We start from the raw sequence: 14,925 nt of genomic DNA, 5'->3' as shown, positions 1-14,925 counted from the left end.
ATCTCTCTCAATCTCTGTGCTTATTTTTCAAAATCAAAACAGTTTTCAAAATCAAAGATTGACCTTGGTCAAGAGGTTGTTGTGATTAAATGTGTGGGAGGAAAGATCGGCTTATGGAAAGCACATTTGACTTTCTGGGAAGACACTTGGCGATATAGCTTCACCAAGAGGGAATTGAGATCGGAATTGACGGTTATTGAAGCAACAATCTGAGTCTGTCACCACGAACATAAACGGTAATTGATCTATGACAATTGATGTTGATTAGATCAATTTTCGAAGCCGGAATCAAAGATTTTCATGGGTATTCGGTATACAAAATAGAGTCACGGGGATTGCCCTTGTAGAGAAAGTAACCGACATGAATCCCGAAGGGAAAATCTAAATCGATGATCTGAAAGAAATTGAGTCAAAGCGAGGCTATTTTTACCATATTCAACTTTCAACGTTAAACTCCTTTATTTTAATTTAAAATTGCCTTTTATTTAATCTCTTTTATTACTTAATCGCTTTTTACCAAAATCCCCTCGTTTACTACATCAGGTCTGGCTTAAACAAATAAGACATAAATTTATAATTTTCTATGTCCCTGTGGAATAAACCATTACTTCTCTTTACTACGTATTTTCTTCATTTATCAATCAAGAAGAAGGAATTTATTTTGACATCAAAACGAAAGTTGTCAATACCTTCTTCTCAATAAATAAATTCCACTCAAGAACGATATTTTATTGAGAAAAAGATTTTGGCAATGGCGCAAATTTGACAACTATCGTTTTGATGTCAAAATAAATTCCTTCTTCTCGATTGATAAATGAAGAAAATAAGTAGTAAAGAGAAGTAAGGGTCGATTCCACAGGGATTTAGAAAATTATAAATTTATGTTTGATTTGTTTAAGCCAGACGTGATGTAGTAAACAAGGGGTTTTGGTAAAAAGAGATTAAGTAATAAAAGAGATTAAATAAAAGGCAATTTTAAATGAAAATAAAGGAGTGTAACGTTGAAAGTTGAATATGGTAAAAAACCTCAAGTCTCGCTTTGACTCAATTTCTTTCAAATCATCGAATTAGATTTTCCCTTTAGGATTCACGTCGGTTACTTTGTCTACAAGGGAAATCCCTGTGACTATTTTGTATACCGAATACCCAAGACAATCTTTGATTCTGGCTTTGAAAATTGATCTATTCAACATCAATTGTCGTAGATCAATTACCGTTTAAGTTCGTGGCAACCGACTTAGATTGTTGCTTCAATAACCGTCAATTCCGATCTCAATTCCCTATTGGCGAAGTTATCTCACCAAGTGTGTTTCCAGGAAGTCGAATGTGCTTTCAATAAGCCGATCCTTCCTCCCACACATTTAATCGCAACAACCTCTTGACCAAAGTCAATCTTTGATTTTGAAAACTGTTTTGATTTTGAAAAATAAGCACAAAGATTGAGAGAGATATTCTGAAGTTATTAAGGGCCTTTTTCAATTCTTTCGTTTGAATTGAGTCATCGCTTCAGCTCTCGGCTTATGAAAAAATTAGCTAAGCATGACAAAAGTCATACTTAGCATATTTAAAAACAAAGCTAAAAAAATAAAGTTAACCGAAAAAACTTGAAATATAAAATAAAGGAGAGAACTTTTATAAAACTAGAAAGAAAAGAAGATTGTAATATGAGTTGTGAATTTAGGCTTACCCCAAGATTTATAGCCTCTAAAAACCTAAAGATAAATAAAGAAATTGAAATAAAATAATCCTAAAGATAATTGTTTTTCCTAAATTCAAACTTTAAACAAGTCTCCTAATGCAACTCTGCTCGTCCATCTTCTAGAAGACGAGTTGACTAGATCTTCTAGAAACTGCCACGTCAGACCGTGTCATGCCTAGAGTCGTGCCCATGTCTCCAGCAATGACCAAATAATAAAAAAATGCAGAATATGCCCGTTTTACCACTAAGTTTGGAAAGTAAGATTCTACACAAAAACAAGCATAATACAACAAAATCAGCAACAATAAATTCATAAAATTGAAGAATTAATAAGCAATTATCAACGATTCTGAACACTCATCACAAGCTGTGGTGTAAAGTCATAGAAAAACTCAAATATTATTATTCTATGCACAAACATTAGTGGTGTACGCATTCAATCTCCACCTTAGTTAGTGGAGCTCCGCAAATAGAATTTTAGTGCCCTCGGAAGCTTCTCCCCTTGCCGTCCGTCATTGAGTCGGTGCCAGGATGAATTTAGCTTGTTCGGACGTTGATAAATGCAGACGGATCAAAGGAGTTTACTTTAGACATGGCATGCTCTCCAAATTTAAAATTTGATTATACATTTTGGGTAAATTACATATTTAGTCACCCAATTATTTGCACATGCTCGTTTTAATCATCTAACTATTTTTTAAATTATACCTAACGTTATATTTTGGTTCCATTTTGATCACCCATCATTAAAAAATTAATAGTGATGTTGACGTGTCACCATAAAGTTTTATCACATGAATAATTCTATTAATGTTTAACGACATATAATTAAAATAAAATTGAAATGTATCGCTAAATATGGTTTCAAACCAAAATAAAGTCATATAAATAGTTTGACGACTAAAAACATGATTCAACCTAGAATTTATCATAGGGATTTGTCTACTCTTTAAATTCCCCGTGAAAATCGGATGAAAAATTTAAAATTATCAAAGTTTTGGATAAATTTAAAATTATGAAAGTTTTAGATTAAGTTGTTGAAATCGCTATTGTTAATTTAAAATGATTTTTTTAAATGGTATGAGGTGATTATTAAATAGTATGTGCTCATAATATTTTTAATTTATTAATAGAACATATCTTATAAATACAACTCTCAAATCTAAATTTTTTAAAAAGAATAATATTATTTTTTATTATTTAAATTGTTTGTTAAATTTAATTAATTTATCCTCTACTATTATTTTATCTATAACTTTATTTTGTTGTCGTCGTTGTTTTACAAAAAAAAAGTATGGTTCAACATTTCATATGAAATTGAATAAAGTAAATTATATTAAAATTTTAAAAATCAAACACTAGTCGATCACTTTTTCCTTAGTCGTTTTCTCCTTTGTTTACATTTTTTTTGAGTTTATATCGTTTTTCATAGATCATATTAATTTTTTCTTCTTTGATTTTCTTTAGCCAGCGACGACACCGACTTTGATGCTGATTGTCGATCATTGGTTCTCTTTATTCTTTATTTTTTTGTTTTTTAATAAGAATAATTTTGCATGTGTTGTACATTTATCTTTGCCTGCGTTGCACGTTTATTTCTACCTTTGTGACATGTTTTTCATTTTTTTTTCTCGGTCGTTTGTCCGTTCTTTCATTTATATTTTCTCAGGGTTGGATCTGACGACGCCACTACTGATCAAGATGGTGCTTTTTCGAAATGTTGTCGATCTTCCATGATATGGACATTTAAATTGAATTTGGATGCGTGATTTTGCATTTGTAGATAGTTTCTCACAACGCTCAGCTCTGATCTGCAGTTCTCAGTGGTCTTTTAATAACTTAATTTCCTTTTGTGGTTCATTTGCCGATACAATATGAGTTATTCGTATCTATTTTTGTTAAAGTCTCTTGTTGGGGTTTTAACATTTTCCATGTATAGTCCTTATATGATCTAAAGTGGCTAGTTTCAATGTTTTAGGTAAAGTCCAAATTATTTATTTAGTTTACGATGATAGTTGTAAACCCTTATTGTAGTTTCATATATTTTTACTTTTTTAATAATACTAACACCTTCTATTAAAATTTTTAAAAAAGCAAATAAAATTATAAAATACAAAAAATAGTTAAAATATATATAAAAATAAAAAATATTTTTAGAAAAATCATTTTTCAATTTTTCTGATTTTTTGAATTTTAAATTTTAGAATTAATTGAACATAAGTTAAAAATATAAATTCTAAAAAAATGGTTTTCTTTAATATTTCATAATTTATTCATATTTTTTATTTTCTGTATTTTAAATTTCAACATTTTTATAATTATGATATATTTTGATTTGATGACTTTTTTTTTATAAATTTTAAATTTAATCTTAATTTTAAATAGAGAGAAAGGGAAAGAAATACACTAATAAAGAAAATGAGAATACTTTTAAAGAATCTAGAACTTATCATATGAAAAAATAAGAGGGAAAACAAATTAAATTGAAGAATGAAGTAAAATATGGGAGAAATTAACTATTAAAACCAAAATCATATGAGAAAAAAATATAAAAGACGTTGAAGTAGCCTATATCTTATATAAACATTAAATTGCTATAATGGAGGGCATAGCAAAAACAACGGCAAGGACCGACGGCAGGATAAGAAAAGACGAAAAATACCCAACCAATATTGACCGCCCAAACATAAAGACTAAAGTAGACCTGCCGTTCTGAATAACATTCTCACTTATGATATCGGATTACGGGCAAAAAAAACTGATAAAGCAATTAAAGTAGTGAGTAAATGTACTTTATTTGAAAAACACCCAGCTCTTCAGTCTTCAAAGTCGGACCCAAAATAGCAGATATTAATTAGTTCGTAGGCACCGAACCTGATCCCAATCCCGTCGCACTACAAAATTAATCAATAAAAGAATTAAGAATTTACTTAATCCAAAATTACAAAAAAAAAAATTATCATATCCTCACACATGGTGACATGGTGTTAAATAGATATGCTCACCTTTCATAAAAAATAATTACAGAACGTATATCACAGTTTTGAAACCTGCATAGATAAACATCGAAAGCTAGTCACTTGAACATTCAACGGTATTTCTTTTTAATCCTAAATTAAACACTTGCTGCAAAAAACACTAAGGGAAGTCATTTGCTAATAACACTAACCGGCTTCGTGGATCGTCTTCCATCAAGGGAAGACATTTGTTAGTATTAATAAGTTCAATCATCGCTTGCTGCAAAAACATTTCATAACACCTACATTCAACAAACTAAATGAAGAACTACATTCAACAAACTAAATGAAGAAACAAAATCTGAGTCAAAGTTGTAGAGCTAACCAATTGAAGAACTTCATTCCCCTGCCTAACACATCTTCTAGGGGTTCTCTTTCATTTGCTTTCCATAAATTTTCGTCTTCATATACTACTGGTATTGGTCAACTCTAATCAAAGTAGAAGAAGAAAGGGAATTAACGAAGCATATACTACTTGCCAATGAAAACTCAACTGCACCGAAACGAGACCCTTATTGGCTGATGCTTCTTCTCTTGTCACATTCATATTTTCCCTACATCTACATGTTTGCAATCATTGATTTAATGAATAAAAAAAGTGCATATGGTCGGATGTTTGCAGGCATACCAATCGTTCACGACAAAGTTCAAATGCTATAATCGGTGGGCGGTTCGAAGCTTTTGTCTCATCAATTATTCCATCTTCACCATGAAATATTCCTACCGCTGTTTTCAATGTCCTGCAATAATTCAACCCATCAAACTCATGAATATATTAGTTGAATGTGTTTAATTTGTAGGATATTTGATTTTACAGGGACTGATAATTTTGGTACCTTGACATGGGGGAAGTGATGACTACCTCAATCCACTTAAGCAGACCGGTGGCACAAACATCTTTTCGTTTATGTGTAAATCACCTGTTGCCAGCCCTGAGAGGTGAGCTGAGCGCCGAAAAACTCAAATGAAGTTAATGGATCTCGATTCCTGTCTGGTTCTAGATTGTGCAGTCCTTGTGCATGCCTCACCTGAACTTTCGCATAATTGAACACAAAAAATGTAAAGAAACTGAGGACATACCAGATGAACCATACTGCTGGAATGGATATGGAACTGATGAAATTGTTTCCATGCAAATCTTAGACCTTGTTGATGAAAATATATCAGAACCGAGCAGGCTTTGCCGTTGAAATCTGAACCCACCTGTTAATCTACGTACAAGAAAGTAAACATATGTAGAAGTAGAAAATATTGCAGAAGAAGAGACCTTGTTGATGACTAATAGACCAGGAGGAAAAATATGACTGTTTTTAAGGGAAATCTCCCTGGTAAATGCACACATAGATTGATAAACATGTAACAACCAAAAGAAAAGTATAGCGGTTTTAGTTTATTTTTTCTCACCCTAAAAGTTGTAAATAATCAAACCAGGCGTTCACATAAAGCACAAAAGTATGTGGTTGTTTACCAAAAGGGGAAGTTGAGGGAAGGAAACTTCTTAACATTTTTCAACAGCTGAAAGGCGTGATTACCGGATATATGAAGTTGTCTGAACTCAGAAACTACTGGTAAACTGCTCAAACCACTTGGAATCCGCTCAACATTAAAAAAAAAATTAGCCGGTACAATCCAATTAAAATATTTATTTTCACAACAAATACCGATTGGTTTAACAGGCTAAATAATACGATTGAAAGAGTAAAAGGAAGAAAAGAAACCTTGTATTATAAAAATAATTTGGGGACACCTGAATTTGTACCAACACCATGGGATATATTAGTTAAAGAAGTTGTCAATCGGGATGAAACAAAGGACGAAGAGCAAAAGAAGGAATTGGAAAAAGAGGAAGACATTTTTGAGTGAGAACGACAATATTTCTACTGGTACTATTGATCATGCAATAGAATTAGACGCAACAACTACAAATTCTGTTCCAGAAAAATTGCTACTACTGCATCGGAAGCTGCAGTTTTCAAAGAAACCCTTTTTATGAGGAGAGATTCGTTGATAGTGTGGAGTTAAAAAAATTATTGAGCCGTGTTAAATTTAAAAATTATATAAAATTTTATTAATCGAATGAAAATAAATAATGAGTGTCAATTTATTTTTAAGGGTATCAATATTCTTTTAAAAATATACTAATTTATTTTTTTTAATATTTTTATATTAAAATTATGAATATTTTTTTCTCAAAAACTTTTGGGGTGTCGTATGACACCTCGTTGTAAGCTAACTCTGCCCATGGTTGTTGAAGCTGTTGTTAAAGTTAGTAACTAATATATAACTGTTATATAGTTATTTTTACCTCAATTACATTTATTTAGCAAGCTTATAAATATATGGTTTTTGTATACTTCAAGTATTAAGCTTCTTCTTATTAAAATTTTATTCCATCAAGTTTGAATAAGAAAGCTATTCTCCATCTTGCTGCCGTTATATGATATCAAAAGTTTTTTTTTTCTTCCATCATCTTCTCATTTTCTTCTCGTGTTTTTCTCGTCTTCTTCAATTCTTCATTTTTCATCATGGTTAAAACCACTGATCAGTTGGTCATGGCAATAACCCTTACTACCTGCACCAGTCTGACAATCCTGACATGATCTTAGTGATGTAGCCCTTTACTTAATGACAACCATAATAGTTGGAAGCGATCGATGTTATTGGCTTTATTAGCCAAAAATAAGTTAGGGTTTGTTGATGGCTCCATATCTGACCTGGATCCAGTCTCTATTGATTTGCTTGGTGCTTGGACAAGAACCAATAATCTTGTAAATTCTTGTATCTTGAACTCAGTCTTAGAAGATATTGCTACTAGTCTTTTGTATTACACAACTGCTACTGTTGTTTGGAATGATCTTGAAGAACGTTTTCAGCAAACAAATGGACAAAGAATCTTTTCCTTAATAAAAAAGATAGGTGAACTGGTTCAAGGGTCCCTAACAGTAAGTAACTACTACACACAGATCAAGATTGTTTGAAATGAGTTAGTTTATGTTAAACCTACATGTACATGCTTGGTGTTTGAAAGATGCTAGATGAACATGAAAAGGAGTTAGCCATGCAATTCTTGATGGGTCTGAATGAGTCTTTTGCTCAAGTGAGAGGTCAGATTCTATTGTTGGATCCTCTTTTCTCAATTACAAAATTTTTTCTTTCGACATTCAAGAATGTGGCATTACGTTGTCTAATCCAGTTGTTGAGGCTACCTTTGGTTATCAAAGAAAATGTTAATCCAAAGAAGTCTCATCCTCAATGTAGTCGCTGTAATGTGATGGGCCATACTAAAGATAAATGTTGCAAGCTTCATGGGTATCCTCTTGGGTACAATTAGGGTTTCAAATCGCGGTCGCAGTCACGTTTTCGATTATTTTGGGTTTACCATGATTTTGGCCGTCGCGATCGCTATTGCGGCCATCGCGGGTGCTATTGGGTACTATTGCGGGTGTAGCAGGTAACTCAGACGGCGGCGAAACCGCTATTTCGCGGGCGTTATCATGTTTTCTGACCGTGATTTGAAACCCTGGGTTCAATGGTCATTCTTGGTCATCGAGTTCCAAGAGACACAGGTTGCTCATATCAACGTTGTTATCGATATTGATTCTTTATCTACCCATTAGTGCCAATAGTTGACAGCCATGCTCACGAATCAGCTTCAACGTCAAATTTAACATCCACATCTACTCATTAGGCAAGATCCTCTCTTACATTAAAAATTTGAGTTCTTTTGATGGTGAAAATGTTGGGTTATTGATTCAGGGGCTTATGTTATTCAAAAGATTTGTTTGATTCTTTAATTTTCATTGAATATTGTACTATCCTACTTCCAAATAAGTCCATAATTTATGTAAGATCATCTGGCACTATCCGTCTGTCAAATTTAGAATTGCTTGCTCATAGATACATATATTATCAACAAACTTCTTTCTTCAGTCTTGGATAATAAGTCATCCTATAAGGTTTTCAACTCTTAGCTCCCTGATTACATGCACGTGAAGATTTTTGGGTGTTTATGCTTTGTCTCTATGCTTCATGCACATACGGAAAATTTTTTCGAGTGATGATTGCCTGGAATTTTCATTGGTTACGCTCTTGGTATGAAATGGTACAAAGTATACATTTTGAAGACTCATGCTATTGTTGTGTCTCTAGATATTGCATTTCATGAAGGCATAATTCCTTTTCATAGCATATCATCTTCTGGCTCAGTTGTTGATCCTTTTCATAACATTTCATTGCCTATTGTTCTTTATGATAGTGTTTCCTACGATGCACCACAATCTGCTTCATTCTTGGATGAGTCTAATCCTTAAAAGTTATTTGACACATTTGTTAATGAGCCTTTACATGACCAAGGTTGTATGTCAAATTCTCATGAGATGCTTGATAAAATGGTTAATGATCTTGAAGAGGTTTTTGACTCTCAGTTAAAGCCTTCTGTGGTTCACAATTAGCAAGATTATGTTCCTAAATAAGTGTCTGATTTACATCCACCATCACATGAAGTAGTTTTTCAAAGCTTTTCTCGAACCACTTTCAAACCTTTTTATCTTCAACATTATTATTGTAATTGTATGTAACACCCATTTCTCGTATATGTTTCCGTACACAAGATACATATGTCACATTACTTTTAGAAACATATACTTCTTTGTAAAACTTATAAAATTTTGTTTCAAAATTTCATAACAAAACATTTTTAATATAAAGCAAAACATTCGTTGTAATCTATTACGAAGTTATAAGTTAAATACATTCCAGAGCATTTTTCTTACTTTAATTACATGCCAACAAATTTTCAAAATAAACCAGATTGTCCTATTGTTTCTGACGAGTCAACCATAAATTGATGATAGCTACTTCTACTGTTGCACTCCTTACTCGGCTATTATCTGCTTTTACCTGCGCGTGAAATCAACACACATTCAGTATTTACTTAGTGAGACATAAGATTGTAAATAAACGTTAATGTATACATAAGTATATCATGGTTATTTGGTTTTGAACTAAATCGTATACTCCATAAGGATCAAATAAATTCGTCTCAGTTAAACAAGATTTATTTAATGCAATCATCATAGTTATTCTTAGTATGCCCAACATACCTATCTTTCTGTATATTTTCCCATTATTCTTTAGTAATTATTCTTTATTTTCATTTATGGCATCCTTTCATGCCTATAATGCATTGTTATCCATTTCCATTTATGGCATCCTTTCATGCCGATAATGCACCGTTATGCATTTTTATTTACGACATCCTTTCATGCCTATAATGCACCCTTATGCATTTTTATTTATGGCATCCTTTCATGCCTATAATGCACCGTTATGCATTTTCATTTATGGCATCATTTCATGCTGATAATGCACCATTATGCATTTTTATTTACTCATTCATTTTAGAGCAGTTCATACTCTAAAACTCATTCACAATATCCTTTCCATACACATAATGAAAGTATATTAAATATTGTAAAACATACGTTAAATAAAAACATTCTAAGTTGACTCATCTCATATAAATACAATAAATGTACTCACCTGATATGCCTCGCTAATAAGATGTAATGATGTCTGAATATTTGACAACTTTACCCTTGCCCTTTTTCTTGCTAAACTCAGGAGCTTGGTTATGATCTACACAAGCATCCATTAAAGACAAATACCATACCAAATGTTAATATATTCCCTAACATTTATACTTTAATAATACTCAAAAGTACTATTATTTCAATTTCTATTACAATTTCAGCCTATCTTATAATTCCAGACTCAATAGTATCGGAACCCTTACCATGGTATTGATACTTCTATACTGTGGTACCGATACTCCCTTTTAGTATCGATACCATTTCTACATTCTGGGATCCATGGTATCGATATCTTTCTCATAGTATCGATACTCACATCAGTATCGATACTAATTGCTTCAGTATCGATACTGTTAATCATATTTCTACCAATTTAAACCTATAGTATCGGTACTGTTCTTTCAATACTGATACTCTACCTAGATTTTCCATTTTTCAACTCGATTTTTACACAAATTTAGTCAAATTCCCTTACTTTTACCTCCAATAATACTATTAAACTCTTCATTACTTATCCCACTAACTTTCCTTCATTTAACTTCTTATAACATCTAAAATCTCCAAAAACAAATCTCAAACCAAGAATCATACCACTTTTTCTAACATTATATTAATCAAATCCAAGGCTTCTAATCTCTTATTTACTTCTTTGACAAGTCAAATATACTAGTAAACCTCAATAAAAACTCATATATCAACATATCATTCAAAAACCCATTTTCTTCAATCTCAAATAATTCATCCATCTCTTAGTTTTAATCTTATTTAATCATTCCTTAAGCCTCTATAATCTCAATGTTTCAAGAACAAACCAAAAATGAAAGGAAAAAATAGCTAAATGAAGCCTTGCCTTTTCCTATGGAGGAGAGCACTTACAAGGGAATGAAGGAGAGAAGATAGCTTAGTTTTTTCACTTTCCCCTTTTTCACATACTTTAATACCCTAATTAAAATAAATTTTAAATTCATTTCCCTAAGGGCCACAATGCCCCTTTTATTCTTTCATTGTTACAAATTGGTTTTAAACATTATTTCTAAATCATTTCATATATTTATTCATTTATTCAAATTAATCCTCATTTTTTAAATCTTTTAAATAAAGTCACTGACCTGATATTTGGGGTATTACAATTCTCCCCCTTAAGAAAATTTGTCCTTGAATTTAAAGAAGTACTTGAAACGAAGAGGTGTGAAAATTGCTTCCTCATGTCCTCATCTCTTTCCCATGTAGCTTTTTCCACCTTATGATTATGCCAGAGCACTTTAACTAAAGGAATCTTCTTGTTACGCAATTCATTGTTTTCTCTAGCTAAGATCCACAACGGTTCTTCCTCATAAGTCAGATCTGGTCAGATCTCTATTTCCTCTGGTGTGATAATGTGGGATGGATCGAATCGATACCTTATGAGCATCAACACATAAAAGACAATGTGGATGTTATCCATATCTGGAGGAAAAACTAATTAATAAGCTACGGGTCTGACCCTTTTCAAGATCTCATAAGGTCAAATGAATCTCGGACTCAGCTTTCCTTAGCGCCCAAACTATAAATTTTTCTTTCAGGGCGTCACTTTCAAAAATACCTTGTCTCCCACTTGAAATTCAATTTCTTTTCTTTTCAAATCAACACAAGATTTATGTCGATCGTAGGCTATCTTTAGATTATTCTAGATAATTTTCACTTTTTCCTCAATGTTTTTCATCAAATCCGGGCCAACTAGGTCTCGATCCTTTAGTTCAAACCAATTTAAGGGTGTTCGACACTTCCTCCCATACAAAGCTTCATACGGGCCATCTTAATACTCAATTGGTAACTGTTATTATAAGCAAATTCCGCTAAAGGAAAATACCTTTCCTATGATCCTTTAAACTCAATCACATATGCCCTTAGCATATTCTCTAATATTTGAATAGTTCGTTCTGACTGCCCATTTGTCTGCGGATGAAAAATTGTGTTGAAATTCAATCGAGTACCCAATGCCTCATGTAAGGACTTCAAAAATCTTGAAGTAAACCTTGGGTCTCGATCAAACACTATCGATATAGACACTCCATGCATCCAAACTATTTCTTTTATATACAATTCCATAAATTTATCAATTGAGTAATCTACCCGAACAAAAATAAAGTGAGCTATCTTGGTCAATCTGTCTATAATTACCTATATCGAGTCCTTTTTACTTGCTGATAAAGGTAACTCTGAAACAAAATCTAATGTAACTCGTTTCCATTTCCACTCAATAATGGATATCGGTTGTAGAAATCCAGATGGCACTTGGTGTTCAGGTTTCACTTGATGACATGCCAAGCATCTTGCAACAAACTCTGATACAAAGTTTTTCATACCAGGCCACCAATAACGACTCTTTAAATCCTGATACATCTTATTCCCACCTGTGTGCATCGTTAAAGGACTATAATGTGTATTGGAAAGAATATTTTTCTTTAATTTCTCATTATTGGGAATACACAGTCTTCCACGATAATATAAACATCTATCAACCCTTATTTCAACAAAGTCTTTGATTTTTTCTTTTTCTACTTATACCATCCTCGCCAAACAATTCTCATCTTAACCTTCCAGCTCTTTTACCCGATCCAAAGGCATCGACTTTAACTTAAGTTCAGCAATCAGGGCACCATCTTTCTTTAAAGACATACGTGCATCCAAAGTCTATAGAGCGGAAAAAGTCTTTCGGCTAAGTGCATCCACTACCACATTAGCCTTTCCGGGATAATAATCAATAATCAAATCAGAATCTTTTAAAATCTGAATGCATCTTCTCTGCCTCAAGTTCAGTTCTTTCTGAGTCAGCAAGCACTTTAGGCTCTTATGATCCGTATAAATATGGCACCGCTCACCATACAGATAATGACGCTAAATTTTCAAGGCAAACATGACTGCTGCCAATTCCAAATCATGTGTCGAGTAATTTTTCTCATGATTCTTCAACTGTCTTGAGGCATAAGCCACAACTTTTCCATCTTGCATGAGTACACATCCCAACCCATTATGAGATGTATCACTGTATACTACATAGTCTTTACCCGACTCAGGTTGTACGAGCACTGAGGCCTCTGTTACTATTCTTTTTAACATTTCAAAACTTTCTTGCCATTTCTCTGACCAAACAAAAGGCATATCTTACCTTAACAACTTATTTAGAGGAAAAAGCTAACATTGAGAAGTTCTTCACGAACCGTCTATAATAACCAGCAAGCCCCAAGAAACTTCGAACTTCAGAAACATTCTTTGGGGGTTGCCAATCCACTATAGCTTGGATCTTTTTAGGATCTACTCTTCTGCCTTATGCATAGACTATATGGCCAAGGAAAGCAATATCAGCTAACCAAAATTCACACTTGGACCATTTGGTATACAACTTCTTCTCTTGAAGTGTATCAAGAACCACTCGAAAATGGTCATCATTTTCCTCTCTTGACTTGGAATACACCAAAGTATCATCTATAAATATCACCATGAATTGATCCAAGTAAGGTTGGAATACTCGGTTCATCCCAAAAATATTGTAGGAGCATTAGTCAATCTAAATGGTATCACCACAAATTCATAGTGTCCATACCGAGCCCAAAAAGCTGCTTTTTGAAATATCATCCTCTTTTATATTTAATTGGTGGTACCCCGACCTCATATCTATCTTAGAGAACACTGTTGCATCTTTCAATTGATCTAACAAATCATCGATCCTCGGAAGAGGATACTTATTCTTTATAGTTACTTTGTTTAACTAACGATAGTCGATGCATAATCGCATAGACCCGTCCTTTTTTTTCACAAACAACACAAGTGCTCCCCAAGGAGAAACACTGGGTCTCACAAATCCCTTATCGAGTACCTCTTGTAATTGGGCTTTTAACTGTCTTACCTCAATTGGAGCCATTCGATATGGAGCCATAGAAACATGTTCGGTACCTGGGTAAAGCTCAATCTTGAATTCTACTTCACGGTCTGGAGGTAAACCCGATAATTTTTTCGGAAAAACTTTGGAAACTCCTTAACTATTGGAATATCATTTAATCTCACTTCTAGTACTCGAGTATCTATCACATTAGCTAGGAAAGCTATACACCCCCTTAATATCATTTTCTTTGCAGTTATGGCCGACATCACATTAGATGGTGATTTTGCTTTTTCATCGATCATTACTATTTCGGAGACTTCCGCATCCATCAAGAATAATCGATTCTTACAAAAATCAACCAATTCATGATGTGGAGACAACCAATCCATGCCCAAAATGATTTCAAACTCATCGATGGACAACTCCATCAAGTTTTCCGGAAACACAACCCCATGCATCTTTATCGGGCACTTCTTACATAATCGAATTACTCTCGCACTATGGCCCCTGGGTTTACCGCTATCATCTCACTAAAGATTGGTTCTAAAGGAATTCCTCTAGCTCTAACCAACTTTGTATTAATGTATAAGTGTGTAGAACCAAGGTCAACTAAAACAAATACATGCTCATCAAAAAGATGGAATGTACCTGTTATGATTTCGGGGTCATCCCGATCTCATCGTTCTTAATGTTATAAATTCTGGTGACTCCCCTAGTCTCTTATCGCTGCATTGAATCATATGGTCCCCTGGATCT

The 14,925-nt window shown here is 33.2% G+C and overlaps 1 protein-coding gene and 1 pseudogene across 1 annotated transcript; one reads left to right on the top strand and one right to left on the bottom strand.

Annotated features, from left to right (window-relative positions):
* Positions 1-4,553: 4,553 nt before the first annotated feature.
* Positions 4,554-6,058, bottom strand: LOC120138370 (annotated as a pseudogene).
* A 1,312-nt stretch (positions 6,059-7,370) lies between these two features.
* Positions 7,371-9,026, top strand: LOC120138369. The gene is made up of 3 exons (XM_039153853.1): positions 7,371-7,658; positions 7,745-7,820; positions 8,866-9,026. The coding sequence occupies exons 1-3, from the start codon at positions 7,371-7,373 to the stop codon at positions 9,024-9,026; spliced, it is 525 nt and encodes a 174-aa protein (XP_039009784.1).
* Positions 9,027-14,925: the final 5,899 nt, after the last annotated feature.

Source organism: Hibiscus syriacus, unplaced genomic scaffold (genome assembly GCF_006381635.1).
Source record: "Hibiscus syriacus cultivar Baekdansim isolate YM2019G1 unplaced genomic scaffold, ASM638163v2 tig00110684_pilon, whole genome shotgun sequence".
In the NCBI taxonomy this organism is placed as follows: Eukaryota; Viridiplantae; Streptophyta; class Magnoliopsida; order Malvales; family Malvaceae; genus Hibiscus; species Hibiscus syriacus.
This window is presented reverse-complemented; position numbering and strand designations above follow the sequence as displayed.

Coding starts and splice junctions, on each gene's coding strand:
- LOC120138369 (XM_039153853.1), top strand. CDS start 7,371: ATGTTATTGGCTTTATTAGCCAAAAATAAGTTAGGGTTTGTTGATGGC. Junction 7,659..7,744: donor TGGTTCAAGGGTCCCTAACA/GTAAGTAACTAC, acceptor GGTGTTTGAAAG/ATGCTAGATGAACATGAAAA. Junction 7,821..8,865: donor GTCTTTTGCTCAAGTGAGAG/GTCAGATTCTAT, acceptor TTGTGTCTCTAG/ATATTGCATTTCATGAAGGC.